The sequence below is a fragment of the Cydia strobilella genome, chromosome 7 (assembly GCF_947568885.1).
Source record: "Cydia strobilella chromosome 7, ilCydStro3.1, whole genome shotgun sequence".
Taxonomy (NCBI): Eukaryota; Metazoa; Arthropoda; class Insecta; order Lepidoptera; family Tortricidae; genus Cydia; species Cydia strobilella.
In genome coordinates this window covers 17,259,107-17,284,586 of record NC_086047.1, presented here as the reverse complement: position 1 = coordinate 17,284,586, position 25,480 = coordinate 17,259,107, and the positions used below count along the sequence as shown (strand labels likewise).

At 37.7% G+C, this 25,480-nt stretch overlaps 1 protein-coding gene across 1 annotated transcript in view; it reads left to right on the top strand.

Moving 5' to 3' along the window:
• The first annotated feature begins 13,279 nt into the window (after positions 1-13,279).
• The window catches only part of LOC134742640 (uncharacterized), a 95,809-nt gene continuing 83,608 nt past the window's right edge, over positions 13,280-25,480 (top strand). The window contains exon 1 of the mRNA XM_063675819.1: positions 13,280-13,524. Within this exon, the coding sequence (XP_063531889.1) occupies positions 13,377-13,524 (148 nt within the window). The 5' untranslated portion in view covers positions 13,280-13,376. The remainder of the gene's footprint in view (positions 13,525-25,480) is intronic.

The window sequence follows — 25,480 nt, the reverse complement described above, 5'->3', positions numbered from 1 at the left end:
AGGTCACGGGAACCATTTGCGACGCTCAAATGCCTCTTCGATTGAAGAGTAAGATATATAAAACCATCATAAGACCTGTCGTCATGTATGGGTCAGAGTGTTGGGCCCTAAAGGTGACGGATGAAAAGAGATTGCATGTAGCGGAAATGAGAATGTTAAGATGGATGTGTGGTGTGACAAGAATGGATAGGATAAGGAATGAGTATATAAGAGGAAGCCTGAAAGTTGCACCTATAGCAGAAAAAGTAAGAGCGAATCGCCTAGCGTGGTACGGACATGTAATGCGGAGGGATGAAAGGCATGTGACGAGAAAGGTATTACGAATAAATGTGGAGGGAACTATCGAGAGAGGAAAACCGAGGAAAAGGTGGATGGACTGTGTGAGAGATGATATGAAACGAATGCGAGTGAGTTATGAGATGACGGGCGAGAGAGAGGTATGGAAGAAAAAGACATGCTGCGCCGACCCTAAATGAAAGGGATAAGGGCAAGCGAATGATGATTGGGCACCGTAATACCGATATACAGTACCGTAATACAGAAGACCGATCCTAGAGATTTGCGATAGAGGTGTTATACCTGTTTTGTACCATCGATCAGTGGACCTTATGATTTTTGTAGTAAAGTTAACTGCGGTACAGTTAGCAGTGTTGGTGCTGTACTATGAGACCTCTACGGCCGTAGAACAAATAGTTAATTTTCTTGTCACCCATGTCAATATCATTCAATAAAATAACCTTTACATTTACATATTTTATTATTTATTACTAGCTTTTGCCCGCGACTTCGTCTGCGTGGACTTAGTAACCCCAGCAAGAGTAAGAATAGCGCCTGGAGAAAATCTTATAGCAATTATTCAATTTGAGCATATTATGCACACAAATTAGCAGACACTTCATTAATTATCTCAATTCCACCCCGCTTTTTACTTTCTTAAGGGATGATTTTCGGGATAAAAACTATCCTATGTCCTTCTCAGGGACTCAACCTATCTCTATGCCAAATTTATTCTCTATGCTAAATCGATTCAGCTGTTTAAGCGTGAAGAGGGAACACACAGACAGACAGACTTTCGCATTTATAATATTAGTATGGATGGATATGGATTAATATAAATAATGAATACATAAAACATAATTATTGTGACTTCGTTAGACCCTCGGGAGATGTGCACTGTCTTGCATGCATTCAGTGTGCCCTAGCCTTTAATCCCACACTGACCTAGTATCACATAAGTCCTGTGCAAGGTATTTCAGAGAATCATAAAATGCAGGCCGTTGGACAAACAACTCGGCTAAGGCTTGTATACCGCTAGAATATTCACTGAGACGGAGGTTTAGTACTTTATGTGCACAGGTTTACTCTTGCACACAGTCTCAGCTTTCTCTAAGGTTTCAGAATTTCCGTAAGGGTCCACGGCAAGCTCGGTTCTCCATACAAACGTAGTTCCGCTCTCATTTTAAAACGAGTAGCTAGTTAGCTCTGAAACTTTGTACTTATAATAGGATAAGGTATATCTATGTCTGTAATTAGTTTATGTAGCTTCAGATACCATAGTTAAAAAATACAGCGAATTTAAGTTTTTCATACAAAACTTGTTTTTGCTCTATTCCGTTTGTTTTATAAACTGGAGCTACATAAACTAATCACAGACCTAGATATACCTCATGTCATTGTATGTGCAAAGTTTCATTACAATCCAACACGTAGTTTTAAAATGAGAGCGGAACTACGTTTGTATGGGAAGGTGCAATTCGGCCGAGCTTGCTGATATTGGACACACATTTGAACAAGAGAAGTTTCGTTTTACCTGCCTGGATAATGGAAATAATCGGGATGGGCGCCACTGTCGCGTATAAAGTAGTAAAAATAAAAAAACAAATACAGAATGAAGACAAAATTTCTTCCCACGAAGATCAAGATCGACTATGAGGGACTAGTAAAAGTAAGAGTAAAAAGTACCTAGTTTATTCTTAATCAAAAACACGAAGAAGAAAGGTATAAGAATTAGAAAAAAACATATCGAGGAGAATCTGCCACGAAAAGGCCTCATCTCGGCATGATGCTGGTGACTTCCAGCGCTGATCTTCCGATGAGATCATCAGGTGAAATGAAACAATTACTAGTAATTAGGGGTTCTTCAAAAAAAGGAATATTACGGGTCTGCTGCATCATTAGAGTTGCAAGTGTCCATAGGCTGCGGTGACCACTTACCATCAAGTGGGCTGTAAGCTGTAACCTTGTTTGCCACCAACGTTATATAAAAAAGGGTCGCCAGCATTCTGCAAGCGATACGAACGATACGCAAAACCCGAGATAATTTAGAAAAGTTAATTTCCTAGTTGGGTCAATACCCAAGTGGGGATTGAATGGGTAATGAGCCTCTGAGGCTATTTATAAATCCGACGGCATTTCTCCAACATTGCACCAGTTAGCCTTTGTCACTAATCAGTCGGGTTTGGGGGGTCATACCTAAAGTTTTTGGAGTAGAAAACAAATTAATCAACTATCATTTTTTTCTTCTAAAAAGCAGGCAACGCGTGTACACTATATTTGAATATTCATGTATGGTATAAATGGTTTTTCATGGAAAATATAAATTAAGATCAAAGTATTCCATCATTTATGCATAAATATTTTTTACTTGTGTCATAAGAACCGCACAACTTCAATTACCTATACACGTCTATTATATTAAATTGTTTTTAAATTATCACTTAATACAAATTATTGCATAATCAGATTGCTCTGTATACCCGTATGGTCCATTTCAATTTAAAATTATTCAATCGTTACTTCATAGCGGGGTTCTCTAATATTTATAGCAGCAAACGTATGCTTATTTTTATTATCATGATTGACACAATGCAGGCTATGAAATAAGTTTAATTATAACCTATTTCTAGTGTTCGGTATACGCAGAAGGCACGCAAGCAATTTGGGAATAAGTTAGGAAATGCTCATTTCGGGGAAATTGGACGTCAGATCGATCACGCTGTAGACGTCCAGCTAAATATACATCTAGAACATGTTTACCTTAGTTTTCTTACATTATATTATGCATGAAAACGCTTAGATGTTACATTAGGTACATGAGTATGCAAAAATTAGGTTACTTTGACAATTTTAATGAGCTTTCTTTTAAATATCTGTTCTCTTCACAATAAAGTAGTTTTTTCTATAATTTTATACACTGCCCGCTTAGCTTAAGTCGCTGGTGCTTACCCGAAGCATCATAAATTAGGTCTACAGCCCAAAATCTAGCAATAACTTTCCCACTTGTCGCGAAGGCTTAGTTCAGGTTATAAATTAAGTGCTAAGTATTAAGTTCATTCAGGGCATTCAAGCTTCCGTACAAAGATAGTATAATGAGCAGTCCTTTGTCGCTATCACCAGACAAATATTATTTGTACATGCGATCGTTAGGTCCGAATTAATGGATGTTCCAAGGCCTTGACATTTTTAACAAATGCCGCGTGGAATATGGGATCACAGAGGGTTGTAATATTTCAATCTAAAAACCTATTATTAAGGTTTGGTAGTCAGCATGGAACTCTTTACTAGGTCCTAAAGTTTTTCCGACGTCTGTCTGTCGGTCTCTCATCCCGTGGCTTATACTCAGTTCTAGTTAGTACCTAATTGTTTACCATCACTGCTTAATTTGGCATGGATATAAACAGTTATGACTCCGACATAATAGTTAAATAAAATCTTAAATTAGTCTCTAAACGCTGTAGACGTCGGAAACCCCCATGATCCGCCATTTTGAAAAAAAAAAAAACTGAAGCGACAAAATTTCACGCATAATTTTGCTGAAAAATGCGACCTGCAGAGGCGAAAAGCCGGACAGCTAGACAGACATATGAAAACATTTTTGCCCAAGCAAACAAATAAATAAAAATACGTCAAATGTAAAAATAATAAATCCAATGGGCAGACGTTACAGGACAACTTAATTGCAAGCATATCTGCCCTTTTTAGGGTTCCGTACCCAAAGGGTAAAAACGGGATCCTATTACTAAGACTCCGCTGTCCGTCTGTCCGTCTGTCTGTCACCAGGCGTTATCTCATGAACCGTGATAGACAGTTGAAATTTTCAAAGATGATGTATTTCTGTTGCCGCTATAACAACAAATACTAAAAAGTACGGAACCCTTGGTGGGCGAGTCCGACTCGCACATGGCCGGTTTTTAATTCATCCGAAGCGTGACAGCCGAGCCGAGACAACGTATCCATCACTCCATTAGGACGGACAGTGCCGAATTTTCGAAATAGAATGTTTTGTTGGTAGCGATGTGATTTTACGAAAGGAATTATTGTTGTGTGATTTTCGGAATAAAATATTTGAAAATTCTAACGGGAATGGGTCTTGGTGTTGGTATAAACTTTACTTAGGCACCTAAAAAGGTAAGTACACGTATTCGTACTTTCTTCATGGACGTTCTTTTTTAGGGTTCCGTATCCAGAGGGCAAAAACGGGACCCTATTACTAAGACTCCGCTGTCCGTCTGTCTGTCACCAGGCTGTATCTCATGAACCGTAATAGCTAGACAGTTGACATTTACGCAGATGATGTATTTCTATTGCCGCTATTACACGTTACAATACGTATACCTACAACAAACGTTTTCTTGCCGGTTTTTGCGTAATGGTACGGGACCCTTCGTGCGCAAGTCCGACTCGCACTTGGCCGGTTTTTTTTGTCCGTATTCCGTGTATTTCATGCCACTGTTCCTTGTTTTGTCCGTATTACTAAAATACCGCTGTCCGTCCGTCTGTCCATCTGTCTGTCACCAGGCTATATCTCATGAACCGTGATAGCTAGACAGTTGAAATTTTCACAGATGATGTATATCTGTTGCCGCTATAACAACAAAATACTAAAAAGTACGGAACCCTTGGTGGGCGAGTCCGACCCGCACTTGTCCGGTTTTTTATATATTAGCCCACATAATCTTAAAAAGCTGTAACTCCATGGGAATCTCAAACACACAACTCTTTACATAGGTACAGAATAGTATAGTATACCAGACAATTCAATTCATGCATTGTCAATGCAACGGGAGCAAAAAACCGCAAGTAACATCTGCTTAATTTAACACCCAACAAAAGGAGCGAAACATGAACCTCTTTGGCATTCCGCAGTCGGGTAACGAATGTTCTTCGAACGGTAAATAAAAAACAACAAAAGATACAGTAGAGATTTATTATTCTGCTTTATACCTAAGTAGAGCTTTGTTGGCCTAAAATATATTTATGCTCTATATAGTAGTCGTTCAATTGAAATAAAAATAAGGCAAGAATTGTAAAAATACACACAATGTCAATATTATACCTAATTCGTTAAATTAATCAATCCCCGTTTCACCTCTTAAGGACAATTTACACTCAAATCAGATTACTCATGCTCATTTATTTGTACTTAAAATATTAAATTTTACATAATAAAATGTAAACAGATTTTCAATAAGATTTTAAAATAACATAAAATGTTCTTATTTGACTATTTTTGAAAACAAATTTTACATCACATATATGTATATTGAACATTACATTATTTTCGTAAGATTTATTAATTTTAGTACCCACACATTAACATTAGATTCTATTAAGGAATTTACTTGTTATTTATTAAAAGAACCATAATATTAATGACGAGCTTTCGCGTCAATTTTTCACACTTATTTCCAGATTTCTACTCCTTATTCTTCCCCTCAGCACCCTCAGGTTCACTTTCGAATTATTTATTACTTTTTGCACCTTTGTGCCCTTCTGGAAAGCTTCTTTTCAAACCTTTTAAATGTTTGGTTTTGGCAGAAAGTACTTAGGCAGCTAAACCCATGTGCTTGTACATAATAGGAACTCTTATGTAGACGAAAACCAAAGTAGTTATATTATTACATATTAGAGTGTAACTTTTAACCGTTCCCCGATTACGGCATTACCAGTCGAAATTTCTTGAGTCTTTAATTACATAATAGTATTTCTACGTATTAATAAAATACTACGAATGGACATATAAAAAAAAAGAGATTCCCTAGTCTGTTTACATTACGAAAAACTCAATAATAGTAGGTAAACTACTTTTCAAATGCGAATAAATATAACCTTAACAAAAACCTCAAACGCAAAAAGATCATACGGCCCCGAATAATGTCCACTCGTTTTGACAAGACATGAATAAACGAAGCCGGCATGAAACCCGGCTTGAAGTGGCATGAAATACCCGGTCTTTTGTGCCGCTTACCTGCCCATTTGAAGGGTTTTTTCTGGGTATTGGGCCAGTGATTTCGAAATCTAATTATGACGTAAAGGTGTTTCGGTATTTTGATGTTTATCCCCGGCGCACCTGAGTTTTTTTGTGTTCTTTGTTTGGTTTCGAAGGGCTTTTATTAGTATATTGCATCCGTCATTTGTTTTTTATAGGAAAGGTGGTTTATTGAATGGTTTAAACTGTATTATGTCTTCATTAGTGAACTTTTGAAATTAGTTAAGGTTACTTGCTTTGCTTTAAGTTTTATATTGAAACAGATGATATTAATTAGATACAAACAAAATCTAAGAGCAAGCCGAAGTCAATGTCGCCTACTTTTTTCATATTCCTGTAGAAATTATTACCAAATTACATATTTCAAAATAGATGAGCCAGCGGGACTCGATTTATAATAATATGGATATAAAGCCCGACCAGGAATATAGTATAGTATGATCACGCGCCATGTTGCGGAATTTCATTAGAACTAAATTTTTCGTACTAAACTGAACTGTCACCACATACATGAGAATAACAGCGCCCTCTTGACAATGATCATATATTTCTGGTCGGGCTTTAATAGCGGTGACGTTAAGCCAATGGACTGTATTATAGAAGGAATAGAAAATTAGTGATGAACAAATAATGCTAACACAAAACAATAGTTAGGGCTCACCGTTTTTGTTGTTTTTTCTTTACATGCAGAGGACTCTGGATAGCTTCCTTTTTTTTGTTGCACAACACTCTTTATGTATTTATTACCAAAAAATTTGATTAGTTTTTATATCAGAATACGTATTTCTTTCAAAGAATATGGAATGACACTGATGATGTTTTTGATAATTCTCTTTATAAAGTGTCGGTGGCCAGTATCTGCGCCTTTCTTTAATGCGTTAACATTGTTTTATAAATGGAAAAAGGTTACATACTAAACAGAAACGATTATGTAATTCTTACAGATTTGATCGTAAGGTCGGAATAAAATATTCTTAAGAGGAATAGAAATAGAAATAGAAATGTTTATTTGCCAGAATACGTTACAATTAGGTCTTAGTACAGTTTAAATAGGTTTTAATAGGAGCTGATCACTTTGTATGATTTCAAAAAGCAAACCGACTTCTTATAGAAAGACTTTCAGATTGTACTCTAATAAAGACGTGCTCGTTTCTAAGCAACCTCCAATAACCATAATCAAATGCATGGATGTAAGTAAAGGGAGGTAGGTATGGCACCAGGCGCTCGATCGTGAGCCATCAAATATAGGTTCCGGAACCTATATTGAGTAAGTCGTACGGCTGACGCCAATGTGTCAAGATTGTCAAAATCATCTACTAAATATTGCCTGCATTTTTAGTTTTATCAACTATGAACGTCACGCGTCTATTATAATTAAAAGGTTATTGATCAAAGGTGACCTTAGTTTCAAAACGAAATCATATTACTTTTAGAATCACGTTAAAAATTATATACCAGACACTCAAAACGCGCGACATTTCCAAACTAACTACAGTCCGATAACTCATAGTTACACAACTTTTTCGATAAATTCTCACTCCAACAAACTTAGAACATGCTAAAACTAACCTAAACCCCACATAAATAAAGGTCATGAGAACAGCACGGTACAGATTATTCCCTTAGTCACGCGACAGATTATTGGAAAAATAAAAATAGCTATATTAGCCGGGGAATCGGGGTCGAAAATGTGGTTATGGTGAATTCAACCATGTAAATTGGAGGTAGCCGTGTCAGTTGCCATGGGAATTTGGACTGTGACATTGAAATGGGCAATCGTTCGCTACGGCGACCTTTACATGTATTTGACTTCTTAATCGATTTTGTGGAGAGATGGGAGTCTTTGATTTGAAACTCTTTGTTGCATACCCACGACCGACGATTAGTATGAGTATTGATGAGTATGAAACGAGTAGTTATTAGGGAGTGTTTTCTCATAGAAAAGTCAGTGATCAACGAATAAGACAAGTGATATTTGTGTGGCTACCACCAGGTTGGCACTGACATAAACGCTATAGAGAACGTTATACGTTACTTACTTTCTATGCATATCGGTCGTACTCGAATATTAGTGCGAGCGAGATGTATATAAAGTAATTTAGGTACGTTAACGTTAGCGTATATATGTCAGTTTTGACTTTTGACACTGTCGGTGACTCATCTCATGGTACGGTACGGGTATGTCGGGTATAAGTAATTAGTAAGAATATACACCCCAACAAACAAAAAACCGCCCAAGTGCGAGTCGGACTCGCGCACCAAGGGATCCGTACCATTACGCAACAAACAGCAAAAAAATCACGTTTGTTGTATGGGAGCCTCAATCAAATATTTATTTTAATTTGTTTTTAGTATTTGTTGTTATAGCGGCAACAGGAATACATCATCTGTGTCACAAATTTCAGCTGTCTAGCTCTCATGGTTCATGAGATACCTGGTATCTACAGGGATACAGCCTGGTGATAGACAGACAGACAGACGGACAAACGCACAATGGAGTCTTAGTGTGAGTCTTAGTAATAGGGTTCCGTTTTTACCCTTTGTGTACGGAACCCTAAAAAAGATATGTCTCTATATGTAGAACAACTAGACTGTGGCAGGTAAAGCACTGTAAGTACAAATATATTAAAGCCCTAGGGCGGAATTTAGAATTTACGGACCGCATCGCTTACGTGTATTTCACGAGCAAGTGTGATGAAAATTGGTTTTACTCAACCGTAGATGTCACGCCTCGAGTTAGGCGATAGCTGAAAATACCAAAGTATTAAATTGGTCGTTACAGGTCGCGTGCCCTATCGGCTAAGTGACCTCTATAAATAAGAACCCTAAAACAGATGGCTCGATAATCCAGCTCTTAGCCGACCAAAGTGCTTTCAATTTTTCAGCTTTTCAACCTGAACGCTTACAGGTAATGGGGAATGGTCACTTAGATCGATTTATTTTCAATAGGTTAATCATGTTTGGATAAAAATTGTTGGACGAGTAGGTTCACAATTTTTGCTAGTGTTGAAATTGTGATTTCTTTCGAAAAGTGTAAGTGTCATATCTGATATGGATAGATTATAAAGTATGTAACTAATTAATACGTCAAATTGTAATCAGTATGGATGGAACAGTCAGCAAACTAGCAGATGAAACAACGTGCAACGCGCCATAAGTAACTGCCACCACAGAATAAATAATAGTACTAAGTACAGAAGATTCACTCGCTAACAGAACGCGTCTATGACGACAGATAGGACCGCAAGGTGGCGCAAGCGCGAGCAGGCGTCCGTTCCGTAGCGGTGCGCGACAACTACTATGGCTAGACCCCAAAATTGGTGTTGGCTGCGTGGGGCCGCATGTACTTGTAGCGACGCGACGAAATCGCGGAGTGAGCCACGCCTGCGGACCTTTCAAAATAAATACCTATATTTTTTCATCACACTTGCCAGGCGATGCGGTCCGTAAATCCTAAAGTTCGACCTAGGACTTTTTAATGTACGCACGAAATTAGGCAATAGTTTTATTTATTTCCCTTTTTTCCCCATAAGTGTGATGAAAAACATTGTGTATGCCACGGGCGTTACATGAATTATGTCCTCGTGTTGTTTAAGCCCTCGCCTTTGGCTTTGGACTTCAATTCACACTCATTCGTTAATTCTTGTATACCGCTCTTAAGAGTCTCCGGCAAGCACGGCCGAATTTCACCTTCCCGTACAAACGGAGTTTCGTTCTAATTTTAAAACTACGTGTTGGATTGTAATGAAACTGCACACATGAGGTATATCTAGGTCTGTAATTAGTTTATATAAGTCCAGTTTATAAAACAAAAGAAATAGAGCAAAAACAAGTTTTGTATAAAAAACTTAAATTCGCTGTATTTTTTTAACTATGATATCTGAAGCTACATAAACTAATTACAGATATACCTTATCCTATTATAAGTACAAAGTTTCAGAGCAAACTAGGTACTCGTTTTAAAATGAGAGCGTAACTACGTTTGTATGGAGAACCGAGTTTACCGGGGACCCTTAATACACAATCAACGCCTGCCCACCGAGGTTTAAAACATGGATCCAACTTGACGGTACATAAGTCGTGTTCGGATCCAGAATCGAATAGCTTCATTGTATTTAAATCCATGACGATCAACGAACTGGAACAACTTGAGAAGTCTGGTTAGAGCTCAACAATGACCCCACGGGAATTGTGCCCCGAGCCAGTCAATAGGGTTGTTGACACATGTTGAATTTTATAACTAAATCTAGTTAAATACATAGATAGAAAATAAATTGGAAACTTAAAAAATATATGGGAATAATAAAAAAAATACAAGACCTCAGTTTCATAATTTATTAATTTTTAACTTCCAAACAGGAAAAAAAATATGGTACCATACGATTCCTTAGATTTTATAAAAAAAATATATTGTATGGCAACAATATTGTCAATATTGTATATACATAAACGCAATATTTCACCGACAAAATCGCAATTTCCTTGTTTTCCATACATCGAAACGCGCGGCTTTTAAGCAATAGCGACGTTACATGGTGACGCTGACGTCACGATGTATTGCCATTTTGTTAGAAGCGTTTTGTCAGTAAAGTGCGGGTGCCAAACTTTGACCGTCATTTGTGACTTTTGTATTGCTTTAATCTAAAACAGACATTTTGATCCTCAAAACAAACTTGATCGACTGATACCATTAATTCCCTGAGCCAGAAGGCGAAAAATCTCCTTATATGATCCTGTTTTTCTAAGAGGCGTTGATATTCGTAGGCGTGGAAAAAATATATGTAGTTCTTGACTATATTATCTTTAATATCATAGCTTCCGATACACGAATTATGACACTTCGCTTGATACAATTAATTCCCAAAGTAACCTCTAACTCGGACCTTTAATCCAACTTTACTCGGTTATTTATTATGTGATACTATAAACAAAAAAAGAAGAAAAAACAATTTTAACTTAAATAGTAATTTCGTAGCTTTCCAATTTCGATATTGTACGGTAACGTTTTTAAAATAAATAAAAATCAACAAAATTCGATCAAAATTGACACTTGGCGCGCATGATCTTTCCCGTTCTTTCTTGCGTAATGTGAAAGAGACAGCGGCAAACCGATGGAACGGCCTTAATAAAAATTTGTCGAATGGGCATTGTACAGCGCGCAGCGCGCATGTTGACATCGTCAAATATTGCAATGCCGCTCAAGAGGTTTGACATATGGTAGAATTTTATTTAAACCAATTAAAACTTTATTGAGCAATCATAACTTTTTGTAATAGCGGAGTGTATTGAGTTATCAAAGCTTCGGGCGTTTACCCCATTCCAATCCAATATTCCATTCATTCGTCTATCCCATCCAATAGGGATAACTGTCAGTGATATGTGTCAGATAAGTGTCAGTCACATGGACCGTGTTCCGAAGTCAAAAATGTAATTCTGTAAATGTCTGTAATTCCTTCGCTGATGAAGATATGAGTTACATAGGTAAGGTGGTGCTGAATTGCTGATGCGGTGTTCATTTCAGTATTGGCTACATAGTCTACAATCTAAACATTAAAATATATGGATAGAGACATTTTAAAAGACTCATCTGTCTTACCCTAGCGTTATAGAGGCATGTGACGTAAAATAATGAAAAAAAATGTGTGTCAGAGGTAAATAGTGTGTAGAAAACTAGAGAGTTTAGTGTTATATGTGACGTAGTCGTTTAACTTTTTTAATGCACGTTATTGAAGAAGATATAAATGAAAGTATAAAAAGGTAGAAACAACGCGTGTTGATAAATGTACCAGCTAATGAACTGAGCGAGCCAACTTCATTAATAAACAGTGTCTCATTTTAACATTAAAAGCATATGGCGTGGTCATCAAATAATTTTCAAAATGTAAATAAAAATATTATAATTAATTAATTAATTACTCATTTGTAAATTAATTTTATAATAAGCAAATACCATGCCAGGCGGAGATGGCGGAACGACTTTGACGCCTTCCTTAACAACTGGCCGGAAGAAGCGATAAATCGGGAGTTATGAAGAACCAGGGGAGAGGCTTGCCCAACAGTGGGACACTCAAGTAGTCTAAGAAAAAAAACCGGACAAGTGCGAGTCGGACTCTCCCACCGAGGGTTCCTTACTTTTTAGTATTTGTTGTTGTAGCGGCAACAGAAATACATCATCTGTGAAAATTTCAACTGTCTAGCTGTCACGGTTGATGAGATACAGCCTGGTGACAGACGGACAGCGGAGTCTTAGTTATAGGGTCCCGATTTACCCTTTCGGTACGGAACCTTAAAAAAAGCAAAAAAAAATTATTTCCATAATCAAAAGTGTATTCCAACCGATTAACTTAAACCAATATAGCAAGTTTAATATTATTATACAAATATCAGAGTATGTATAAAGTTAATCTAGTTTAAAGTGATCGAACGGCTATCCCAAGACACTAATTAATACGCAATATATAGCTGAGATGAGCATTACTACATTAATATTAAACCAATATTCAGAATACATTATGAGTAGGTGGAGTCCCAGTAGACGAAATTTAGTCGACAGTTCGACATCAATAGTTTCATTAGATTATTTACCTATTCCAAAACGTTTTTAATTCTTTGAAATAATATATCTCTACTCTTTAACCTGAATAATAAAAATAAAGAAACATTGTTGTTAAAATACTGTCTTTTTAACAACAATGTTTATTTTCCAATTAAAAAGAAGAATGCATTAACTCGTCTGTTTCAAATTAAATTACATTAACTTTCTCGTTTGAAGCAACTGTTCCGAAGTTAATTTAAGCATAATCAAATAATTATCTGGGCCCTCACTTATTAAAACGAATCAAACTCCAGAAAACAATATAATTTTAACTTTAATCGAAACCGTTCAAACAACGCCCGAAACCATTACGTACCTTTACAAACAAAACATTTGTAATACCTAATACTAAATTAATTCTTTCCACAGTATAACAAAAGTGATTTAAAAGCGTCAAACATAAAGTTTAAAGTGATCAACTGAAAGTGTTAGCAGTTTTCAAAAGTGTTCGATTTTCGAAGTGCCCAGTGTCCTGCTAGTGATGTGACCGGCGATGACAGTTGCATATCTAAGATGGCGGGTCGACACAAGCCCACCGTCAGGCACTTCCATAACCAGCCGGAGCTGCAGCGGGGCGGCAGTCTGGGTCTGATGGTGAGGTGGATCCTGCTGGTGTCTCTGGCGAGCTGCGGGCCTTTGGGGAACACCGTCAAACAAGATGGTAAGTGTTTTTTGCTCCTGAGTATTACTGTCACTTTAGCTTGTGATTGTGACTTCACTGCCTGAGATTCCGGTGATCTCGGGTTTGAATGCCGCTAAGGACATATACAAGTATTTACCTATGTGAGGTAATTTTTTCAATATGTTTCGAAGCTTTTTGGTATTTATACATATGTACAAGTATACAGTAATTTAACATATGTCGTCGTCTAGTAAGTACCCAAAGTACAAGTGTTCTTACTTTCATACTAGGTCGACCTGTGTTCTTTTATGTTCGTTTTATTTTAAACAAGCTTGCCCGCGACTTCGTACGCGTGGATTTGTGTTGGTGGTTTAAATATTCTACATGAGCATAGAGCATAGCAGTGTTGGCCGAACGTTAATTGCAATAAACAATTAACCAGTACAAATTGAACCGTAAACCATAACGGACGGTTACAGTTTACGGTTCAATTTGTACTGGTTAATGGTTAATTGCATTTCGACCAACGCTGGAGCATAGCATGTAATATATTATGTATTTTAAGGTCATGTTGGTTGCTGGTACGTATAATGGCTAAGTTTACCAAATAATGAATAAGTATTAATTAAAAATATTAAAATCACCGTGATTGGTATAGGACAGAAACTTTCTATAGGCAATATTTTAACCTCTAGCGGTAGGGTAGCGTAGCGGTAGCAGTGGCGGGAGTCGGACTCGCGCACGAAGGGTTTCGTACCATTACGCAAAAAACGGCAAAAAAGTCACGTTTGTTGTATGGGAGCCCCACTTAAATATTTATTTTATTCTGTTTTTAGTATTTGTTGTTATAGCGGCAACAGAAATTGCATAAACTGTCTCTATTAATTTCTATGCATCCAGAAGCCGAATGAGAGCCTTTCATTTCAATATCACTTCTATCCCGTTTCAATAACGTTCAAATTTGTACAGCACCCATTTGTATATTCTTTTGTTTCAACTGAAGCGTTGTAAAGCTTTAAATTAATGCCGTTTTTAAAATGCTTCAAAATCAGGTCACGGTATACTAGGGCAGGGCATGATATTTTGTCCGTCCGTCCGAGAGCGAGTGGGCAAAAAGATCATCCTTGGGGAACGTCTGACAGAAGTGGATTTATTATGTTATGCTTCTTTAATAAATAATTTTATTTTCCAGTCACTTCGACCGCCGGCCATTTTGGTCTAAAAGGTACTTTTAAGTTTAACAGTAACTTGATTTTTAATGAGCCCCTTTTAGAAATTTTGTTGGCAATGTTTTTAGATCAAAGAGTTTAGGCCCAGACTTTTATCGGCTTAAAATCTAAGCTTTTTAGGCTTATCTGGTCTGAAATCTAATTAAGTAGATAAATTTCCACGTGGGTAGAAAGGCAATTGAATGTTAATATTGTGGCTTTACCCTTAAATAAAATTAATAATAAGAGATAAATTATGGTTGATTGCACTGACTAGTACCTATAAAAAAGGAATTTCTAATTATTTAATGTGAAAATGTTAAGGGAATCAGATACTTTTGATGCGTTATTCTATTGACTACCTAGACAAGAAAACCGTAAAATGTGAATTAATAAAATAAATTTTAAATTTAAAATTATTATATTGTGTTAGCCATGTTGATATTACATATTATGATGATTTTTAGTAGACCATCACGTCTATCATGTTGCAACACCATGAGGTTGAGATAGTTTCCATATACATATTATAAAAAACTTTTAGAGCACACTGGCAGGCGTGGCTCACTCCGCGATTTCGTCGCGTCGCTACAAGTACAATGCGGCCCACACCAATTTTGGTGTTTAGCCAGTTGCCGCGCAACGCTGCGGAACGGACACCTCCTCGCGCTTGCGCTACCTTGCGGTCATATCTGTCGTAATAGACGCGTTTTGTCAGAGAGTGAACCTTCTGTACTTAGTACTATTATTTATTATGTGCCAGTGGAGAGCAAAGTAGGCAAATTTTAACTTAATAACTTTACGGCGCACGTTTTAACAATTATTGTTATTAAATCGGCATTTCACATTATTAAATTACAAAACTGACGCAAATAGTTGCGAACGTAAACGAAGCGCCGGCCAAATTAAGAGAGACTTGATTAAACAAACGTTTTTGAAATATGAAAAGTAAATTGTTTGACAGAACAAAACTAAAACGCAAAAATACGAAAAACGATTTTATTAAAAGCCCTTTATTAACTTGTTCTTGCGATCCTCTTTGCCCGTCTAACGACTAGACCGCAAAGGATGATAATGTATGGTTGTAAATACAATACAAAGAATATAGCAAAGAAGAGGTTAAACAACAGACGGTCTTATCGCTAGAGAGAGAGAGAGAGAAGAGATTAGAGAGAGAGAGGGTTGTATTTCGTTTCTTAACTACTTTCCGGCATTTTCTTCATTCTAAAGGTTACATTTGGATTGTGACTTGTTAAGGATGACTCACGATAAAACGGTCCGGGTTCAGGCCGAGGCGTCGGATACTTCAGTTTTCTAAGCATATCACTGATCACTTTATTAGTTTTCCGGCATTATTGTTGGGGCGATGAAGATATGACCGCTAGGTGTCGCAAGCGCGAACAGGCGTCCGTTCAGTAGCGGTGCACGGCAACTACTACCTAGACACCAAAATTGGTGTGGGCCGCGTGTACTTGTAGCACCGCGACGAAATCGCGGAGTGAACCACGCCTTGTCAGTCATTATGCACCGTTTCTCGAAGCCCAATATTTGTTGAGCTTCGTCTATGTATATTCCGTCGTTCATAATGTATGACTGAAATGACAAACGGGTAAAAACTGTTGGCAAAAGAACTATGTATGGCCGTTGGCTAACTGTATAGTCCAATACAGGTGCCGAACGACCTTGTATCACCTCATATCCAATCGCCCGTCACTTTATTGTTTACAGCGTGCCGTATCTCCGCGTTCTGAGGGCCTATTGCGAACCACGTTCGACGTTTTACCTCCCTGTCACACTTTCGTACGAATTTACAAGTGCGACAGAGGCAACGCGTCGAACGATGGTTCGCGGTAGGTCCTCTGGTCCCTTTTGTCCTCACCTTTATTGACGGATCTAGTGTAAATATTCCGTAAGCTTTGAACAATCACCAAAGTGGTTTAAGCGAAAAAAGGTTTTAGATATTTGGTCAGAGGATTTTTTTGTTTTATTGTGGATAGATAAAATCCTGCTTTGTTTAGGAAACAAGCGAAAAATAGTTTTTAGCCGCTTTTGAATTATCAATTTGTTATCGATGTCATTATGCATCTCACGCGGCCCAATAACAATACGACACGGCTTTATTTATTATTTATTTTATTTTATTTATTTAAGGTTTATCAAATAATTGTTGACATCGATACATTAATAACGATTTGATTTCATTTCGCGCGCACCAACCGTTTTCAGCGATAAGACCGCCTGTTGCTACCTTTATTTACTTTGTAAATATGTTATTGACTTTTCTTTTGTGGTGCAATAAAGTGAACTTACGTACTAGAGTACTTACTTACCAATCAACGTGAGCGATAGGGAATCACCCGTCTTACGTATTTCTAAACCTAAACAGGCTAAAAGCTTTCAATATTTTCCCGAATTACCATTAAAAATGTTTACTAGAGGGCTATTCTTACGACAAATGTCCCTTGTTTCGTAATCCTCGTAAAACGTAACTACGAGACGAGCGCAGTAAACATTTTAAGAGCATCGCGACATTTATGGCGCACGGTAAGTGCCTTCGATTCCCTGACCGATGCGGAAGCCATTGCTAGGAAGAAATAACTGCCAATAAATTAAAAAAAAAGTTTAAATACTTACCCGTACCTATTAAAAACTCCACTTCACCAAATAGTGTCAAGAGGTGTATTTGACATATCAAAGATAAATATGGAAACAGTCTAAGGAAAAAACGTGCCTCGATAAATCAAGAAAATTTGATTCTCCAGATGGCGCCACTACCTTTGTCCTACTCTCGTATAGATGGCGTTGACGGTTTCGCTTGTTATTTAACAATTTTAACGCATATCAGTGAAAGAACATGTGTCAAAATAATATAAAAATAATTAATGCAAATATTGCAAATAAAAAAAAAACATTTAACCATATAAAAATACTTTTTTGATATTTTTATTTTTAGTTTTAGTCGTGTGTCGCTGGCAGTGAATTTACTGTGGCTATAAAATGTACTACGACAGTACCGCTCTATCCTATTATATCCTCTTTGGTTAAATATTCTAAATGTGACGTTTCCAATCAAAAGGTACCACATTGTCGCACATAAGGACGAAATTGGATTGTATCTTTATACGAATAACCTGTCAGAGCGTCCTTATGGCAAGCGACAATGTGGTACCTTTTGAATGAAAACGACACAAATATTCAAATTGGTCTAGCGGTGTTCAAAAAAAACCTACTCGTGTCGGCACCTGATAAAATCGGAAAATATCACATCACATGATTCAGATATTTCCTACTCAACCAAATACAAAAAAATCCCAGCCATCAATACCTGCACGACTATTAAGCCACCAGCAAAGGTGAAATAAAGCATTAATTGCTGTCAGGGGTGGAAACACTCTTTCTGGCCCTCCGTCACGGTGCTGCCTCTGACGAGACGGAAATGGTTCTATTTCCAGCGGATTTTGATACGTTACTTAGTGCGCTAGCGAATAAAATATGGCCGCCTCTTGTTGGCCTAGGCCCTAAATTGTCATTTTGTGCAATATAACGTTTATTTTTTCGTGACACTATTTTCACTATGTTCTTTTAATGTATGTCTATTGTCTGTGGGTTTACGAATAAAAACTATTCAATTCTATTCTATTCTATTCTAAATTGGCAATACAGCTGGAAAGAAATTTCGGATAATGGTCCTCATTTTAGAACAGAAGGCATCAAAATCAGATATATGCTGAGATTTTTTTGAATGTAAAAATATTGATGTATACACATACACATACATACACATTTTATCGTATGCTTAACTCTTTCTCGTCTGTCCTAGTCATAGCAAAGTTGTTAGAATACTTAGAATCAAAAGCCAATTTTCCCGCTGCACCTGTACAGGCGGGATATTTTTTTTTCACCTCAGCAGCTCGAACAAGCCTACTTTCGTCACTCCCTGGAGTGAGGAAAGTGCGACTTTCCTCACTCCAGGGAGTGAAACAATGTAGCTTTTTAATTTAGTGTAGGCCATGAACTTCATACTTTTATTACATTTTTTTATGGTACGGTACGGTACGGTACGGTCTCGTATCGTATCGTATCGTATCTTATCGTATCGTACATATTATAATACTTTTTTTTCTGTTTATTCTGTGTAATTCGAAATACATTTTAACCTTTAATATGTTCTCACTACTGAGGTGAAAAATTATGTGTGCAACACGAGAGCAAAGTTATTTTACATCTCGTGTTTTTGAGTCCCTCGCTACGCTCAAGGTTCTACCTTAGAATCTTTCGCTTTCTCGGGACTCAAAATAAACACTCGCAAGAAAAACCAACTTTCCTCTCTTGTTGCACAAATAACTATTAAGTATTACATATCTACAAAGAAAATGAAGACTGAAATAAGAAAAACATAATAAATATGTACCTAGATTGTACTATTTACAGATGAAACCTATTTCTGAAATGTGCTGACCCTTATAACCTCAATATTTCTACCTCTAACCATTTTACGATCAACTCTCCCCCTTTTATATTTTTAACCACATAAATATACTATAAGTATGAAGTACGGAGAAGGGACAAGGAAATTTTACAATGAAACAATGAAACGGCAAGAACAATCGAATAATAATGAATTGTAAAATATAAATCATTCACATCGATTAAAATCTAACGATACTTAATTGTCCCGCCGGTTTCCCCTCGTTGGGAAGAATTGTGAAGTAGGTATTATATTATTCCTACGGATTCCATTTTTGCCATTTTGGCTACGAAACTCATTTTATGATAATTAGTTTTCGTCAGTCGTATAAAAATGTTTCGTTTACAAGACCAACAGCCCTAGTCCCTTTTCAAGAATTACTTTATTTACTCTTGAAATTATAATAATAAACTCATACCAATCTCACATATACCCAATGATGCCTCAGACAACAACCGACATGGAAACTCAATTCGCTCCCTTCAAATACGCGTGTTGGTCTTTCCTTTCCAAGTACCTCTCTGTGCCGCGACAACTTTACACTTGCCGCCCAAAATGGCGCTGCCTTGTCAAACTTCCTTCAAATCAGTGCGTGGTTGAATTAGTTCCAAATTTACTCAACCGCACGTTTATGTTTGTGGTGGTCAATTTTAAATCGTTCGATTTCGGTGAGCTTTTTTAGTTTGATTTGAAGATCGTCTTTTCGTTTTGTTTGACTACGTAGTGAAAACGTTTAGATGTTGATTTGGCGTCACTATTTATATTTCTAAATGAGAAAGCGATGGTTATTTTAGTGTTGACGAAAATTATTGTTAAGATGAGCGGTCAAACCACAGAAAATATAAGTGTCGGAATGAACGACGGTAAACGTCACTCATTTTATCAAGGAAATTGACAGATACAGCGGCGGATTATTGCTTTTTCGTGTCCTAAAAAGTACAGAACCCAAATTTATACGTAGTCCGACGAACAATTACTTATCTGGTTTCTTTATATCCAAAAAGTTCCTATAATTGGCTTCCTGTATTTACTATAATTTCTATGTTAATGTCAAAGCTGTTGGATCTAAAAATAAATAAAATAAACTTGTTTGTAAACGACTGTTTGTTTCTTAAATAAATAAAAAAGATTACCAAATCAAAGGTACGTATTAGTGTCATTTTCAGTAAATCTTCCGAAAGCAAATGATACAATAGCTTATTTCCAAGTCTCTTAAAATCAATATCGTACTAATTGAAGTTAGGGTTACCGTAACAAGTTGAATTAAGTAAAACTTGATAAATGGTAGTATATCAATTACCGGTGTCCGAACTTTTTACACGAGGAGCATTGGAACTTTAAAAATCTCGTTTGATCGCTTTAATTGACCGTGTGTGCGCGAAATACGACCGAAGCGTATCAGTTTCAATGATTTCGTATGTCTGAGGCTCTACCGCGAACATTTTAAAATATTTTTAAAATTTTGTTATTCTGCCTCACTATCACTTGAATGTACTTGCTACGTTGCTACTTGCAAGTGTGATGGAGAGGCAGATAACAAAATATCGATTTTGTATTTCACGGTAGGCCTTATTTACAGTTTATTCTGACCCACAAACAAAAAAATCTGTAGGTACAATTTAATAAAAATGTTAAAACAAATTAGCTCGATGTAAACAGGTACGAGTATTTCTTTTTCGCAATTAATTTCCTTAATTCTATAGTTTGCTAGAACTATGGTCCTTTTTAGGGTTCCGTACCCAAAGGGTAGAAAGAGGACCCTATTACTAAGACTCCGCTGTCTGTCTGTCTCCGTCTGTCTGTCTGTCCGTCTTTCACCAGGCTGTATCTCATGACTAGCTAGACAGTTGAAATTTTCACAGATGATGTATTTCTCTTGCCGTTATAACAACAAATACTCAAATCAGAATAAAATCAATATTTAAATGGGGCTCCCATACAACAAACGTGTTTTTTTTGCCGTTTTTTGCGTAATGGTACGGAACCCTTCGTGCGCGACTCCGACTCGCACTTGCCCGGGTTTTTTAAAACACATGTAACATGTCATGTCTTTGTCGACCTTTTACAAAATGTAAGTTGCCGCAAACTTTAGCACAGCCCTAGTGTGCCATAACATAAACTCGGCATCATGACAAGACCATATTCCAAATGCTTAAACAGAAACGGGGCAAGCGTACCTACTTCATTTCCGAAAATTTTAAATCCGATTATTAAAATCCCGAAATTCTCATTTGTCCGAACGCGTTTTCTCAGAACCGTTGAATTGTTAGAAGGGTCACCAATCTAACCTACCCTAACCCAGTGGACTATTACTTATTCTGTGCCAGTGGTTTCTGTAGAATGCCATTTTCAAAAGTTTGAAAAAAACGGTTTTTTAAAAAAACGCGTTCGGTCAAATGAAAATTCGGCAAATGAAACATCGAGTAAACATATTTCGAAGATGAGATATGCTCAAAGGATATAACCAATTGTTAATAGAAAACGCAATCGAAACTCAAAATAATGTATGGATATAGTCACGTGATTTTTCGTAGCTGCTGTCATTGTAATATATTTTTACTTTTCGGTTGGGATTTGTCGATGTACTTACCATTGTCGCCATGGCTAGGCCCCCAAGTGATCCAGTGGATTGCTCAGCGCTTTCCGGGTTGGATCCTAAACGGCTTCCGATTTTTGGCAACTTAATCCCAATAATGGGCGTAGACCCTGAGAGAAAACTAGGTCTTATTGGGATTACTCCGATTTACATATGTATTTAAAAAGTAAGCTTTATGGTGAAACGGCTTGCTCCCTCTAACGCATAACTGCGTCCCGTAGACCCAAGCCCAACGTACGAGTTGGAATATAAAAGGTTCGTTTGTATGCAATATCCACACAATTTGACCTGCTTTCTTTGCTCTCGAGTGTAGTTTGGGCTAGAGACCCAAGCCCGGCAAGCGGGCGGACTTACGGCCAAGTTTGGATGGCTTAACGTCAACATACGGCCCCCGCGGGACTAGAGCTGCCTCAAGATATCGTGTAATACTAATGTCATTAGGAGCGAGCCTTCTATGGACTGTATCACAGAATAAATAATAGTGCTAGGTACAGAAGATTCACTCTCTGACGAAACGGGTATATTACGACAGATATGACCGCAAGGTGGCACAAGCGCGAGCAGGCGCCCGTTCGTAGCGATGCGCGGTAACTACTATGGCTAGACACCAAAATTGGTGTGGGCTGCGTGGGGCCGCATGTACTAGTAGCGACGCGATGAAATCGTGGAGTGAGCTACGCCTGACTGTATGATGATAAGAAATGAAAAAAACCCTCTGATTTCATGGTGACTACATAATGATGTTATTCACAAACGCTTGTCAATTCTAACAACTCCTTGATAATCGTTTGTCCTTATCTGTCATTTTGAAAATTGTGTTTGTTAGAAAGGGTCAAAATTTAACAAAGGTACACAACATAGCTTCCGATACACGAATTATGACACTTCGCTCGATACAATTAATTCCCAAAGTAACCTCTAACTCGGACTTTTAATCCTACTTTACTCGGTTATTTATTATTGTGATAAACAAAAAAAGAAGAAAAAACAATCTTAACATAAATAGTAATTTCATAGCTTTAGAATTTCGATATTGTAACGTTTTTAAAATAAATAAAAACCTACAAAATTCGATCAAAATTGACACTTGGCGCGTATGTTCTTTCCCGTTCTTTCTTGCGAAATGTGACAAAGACAGTGGCAAACCGATGGAACGGCCTTAATGGGTTTTTAGTCACCTGCAGGTGAATAACTGGCGCGACATTTGCTACCGGGGCCGCGGCGTTGATACAGGCGCCGTCACTGTAAATTTTTGATTGACAGTGACGGCGCCCGGATTGCGCTGTAATTGTAGCAGTAATGAAGCAACAAATGTCACTTATTTTATTAAGGAAATTACCTAGGCAAATCAGGGAGTTACCCAAAAACAAACAATATTAAGCATTGTACTACCTAAAGAGGAAAAAAAATACTATAATTATATCGGAGCGGCCGAGGTGTTCACAAATAAGTATCTGAACACGCACTCTAACGCCTTGACAATAGAGGCGTGTTCAGATATTTGCGAGCACATCTGCCGCTCCGATGTATCTGATGGCGACTGTACTTCAAAGAGTTTTCCTGGACTAATCCTATTGGCTATTACTCTACCCTACCATTCTAAATCGCGATAAACTTTAATGGCTACTCTTTTTGAGCTTTACTGTAATATTCATATCGAGTGACTTAAAACATTAAAAAATACATTGAGACGGTGTACTATAAGTGCGATATTATCGAGTTCATGTTGTACCACCGCCGTCCACTAGTGTTGGTCTTCACCACTCTCCACTAGAGTCCTTTGAGTCCTCTGCTTTTAGTCTCGACTTCAGGTTTCATCATCATCATGGTGACCTTTAGATGATCCAATCTTGGATGTAAGTCTTCCCTCTTCTTCCACTCCTGTCGATCTTGTGCCCGATAGATCCAGTCCCGACACTCCCGACCTCCGTGTCGTCGGATGTCGTCCACCTAGCGCTTCTTGGGTGTCTGCTTTGGGCCTCCATTCAAGGACTCGTCTTGTCCAGCGACTCTTGTCCATTCTCGCAATGCGGCGCCCATGTCCACTTTCTCTGCGCTATGAAGGCCATGATATCTCTTTGGTCTTGATTCGGATCCAATCGCTACGTTTCCGGTCTCGTTTTAAAGTCTACTAAAACGAGTCGATTTCTTTAAATTTAGACTCAAACGACTCGAGTTTCTACCAGCACTACCGTCCATACTATTAATTGGCTATTTATAAACCTTATTCCAAATACATAAGGTCCAATGTCAGTTAAGCATCTGTCAGTATACGGCAATGGCGGTTGCACGACAAGTCAGTGTAAGAACATGCAATTTGTGCGCTTATTATTATAATGGTTGAAGTTGACGTCGACGTAAGCGTGTATTATTAAAATTAAATTAACTAGATATTTTAGTTAAACCTCGTACTCAATAGATATTACTGCAATTTTCTGTCACCAGAGTGCAGCACAAGCCTTTTTAGTAAACCATAGAGTAACTTATACATACTGTACCTTTAACAGGTTTTTGACAAGTTTTCAGGGATAACAAAATATGACATTGGTGCAGGGACCAGACAACCCTTTCCGCGATAAAACCCTTTCAATGGGCGACACTTAAACACGGCTAACACATTGAAAGACTTTCCCTATTGAACTGCAAGCCCATTCATACCCTTACCTTTGACTAACCCTTACCGAAGAGCTAACCAAAAATAAGGCTAGCTCTTAATAAGGGTTACCCTTATCTTTAAGCGCTTTTTATAAAGGTTTCCCTTTGCGTGAAAGAGACAGGATTAGTATATATCTACGGTAGTGTATGAAAAGGAAAGAAAATACGTGTCTAGTCAAAGAACGCCGCCGTCGCCGCCGACGATCGCTCGGATTCGAAGTAATGTGTGCTTTATGAACAAGGTAGACGACTTAAATTAGCACGCTTATATGCTAAAAGGGAAGCCCTTTATAACGCTAACCCTTATAAGCAATATGCAAGGTGTTGGTGAGCGGATGATAAGGGTTTTGTAAGGGTATTTGGGCTACCGATTACTCAAATGTGGTAGCTTTATATAAGGGTTTTTAAAACCAAAACAAAGGGTTTCGTCTGGCAAAGGGTATGGTGAGTTAAGCCTTATGCAATACCCTTATAAAACCCCAATAAGGGATAGCGGGCCGGTCCCTGCATTGGTGCATCCAGGCGGTTTGTTTACAGAGGACCTACCGGGAAACGCAAATCCGAAATTTCGCTATCTGCCTCTTTATGGCTCGAATATGCAAGTGACAGAGATGTTAGATAACGAAATTTCGATTTTCTTGTTTCCCGATAGACCCTCAGATTGTGGTAGCGGCGCCCCCTACGCAGTTTCGCGTAATATTCCCTATTAGCAAATAACAATCGTATGTAAATACAGTGAGCATGGGGACAACACCAAAAGTATCTGCCTTCATAGAAATATGTGCCATTCTCAACCAAAAGGGTGCTTATTGTCGGTTGTCAATAAGGCGCTATTTCCATACAGTTTCAATTTGAAATCAACCTTATCCACAAGCGACTACGTGGTACCTTTTGGTTGAAAACGTCACGTATACAGGTGTAAAAAACTTAGTGCAAACCAACATTTTCTTTTGACACAACATATTTTATTTATTTTGAAGACCAGTTTGGCCTAGTGGTAGTGACCCTGCCCATGAAGCTGATGAGGTCGAATAAGGGTAAGGGATATTTTTTGTGTCATGAGCACAG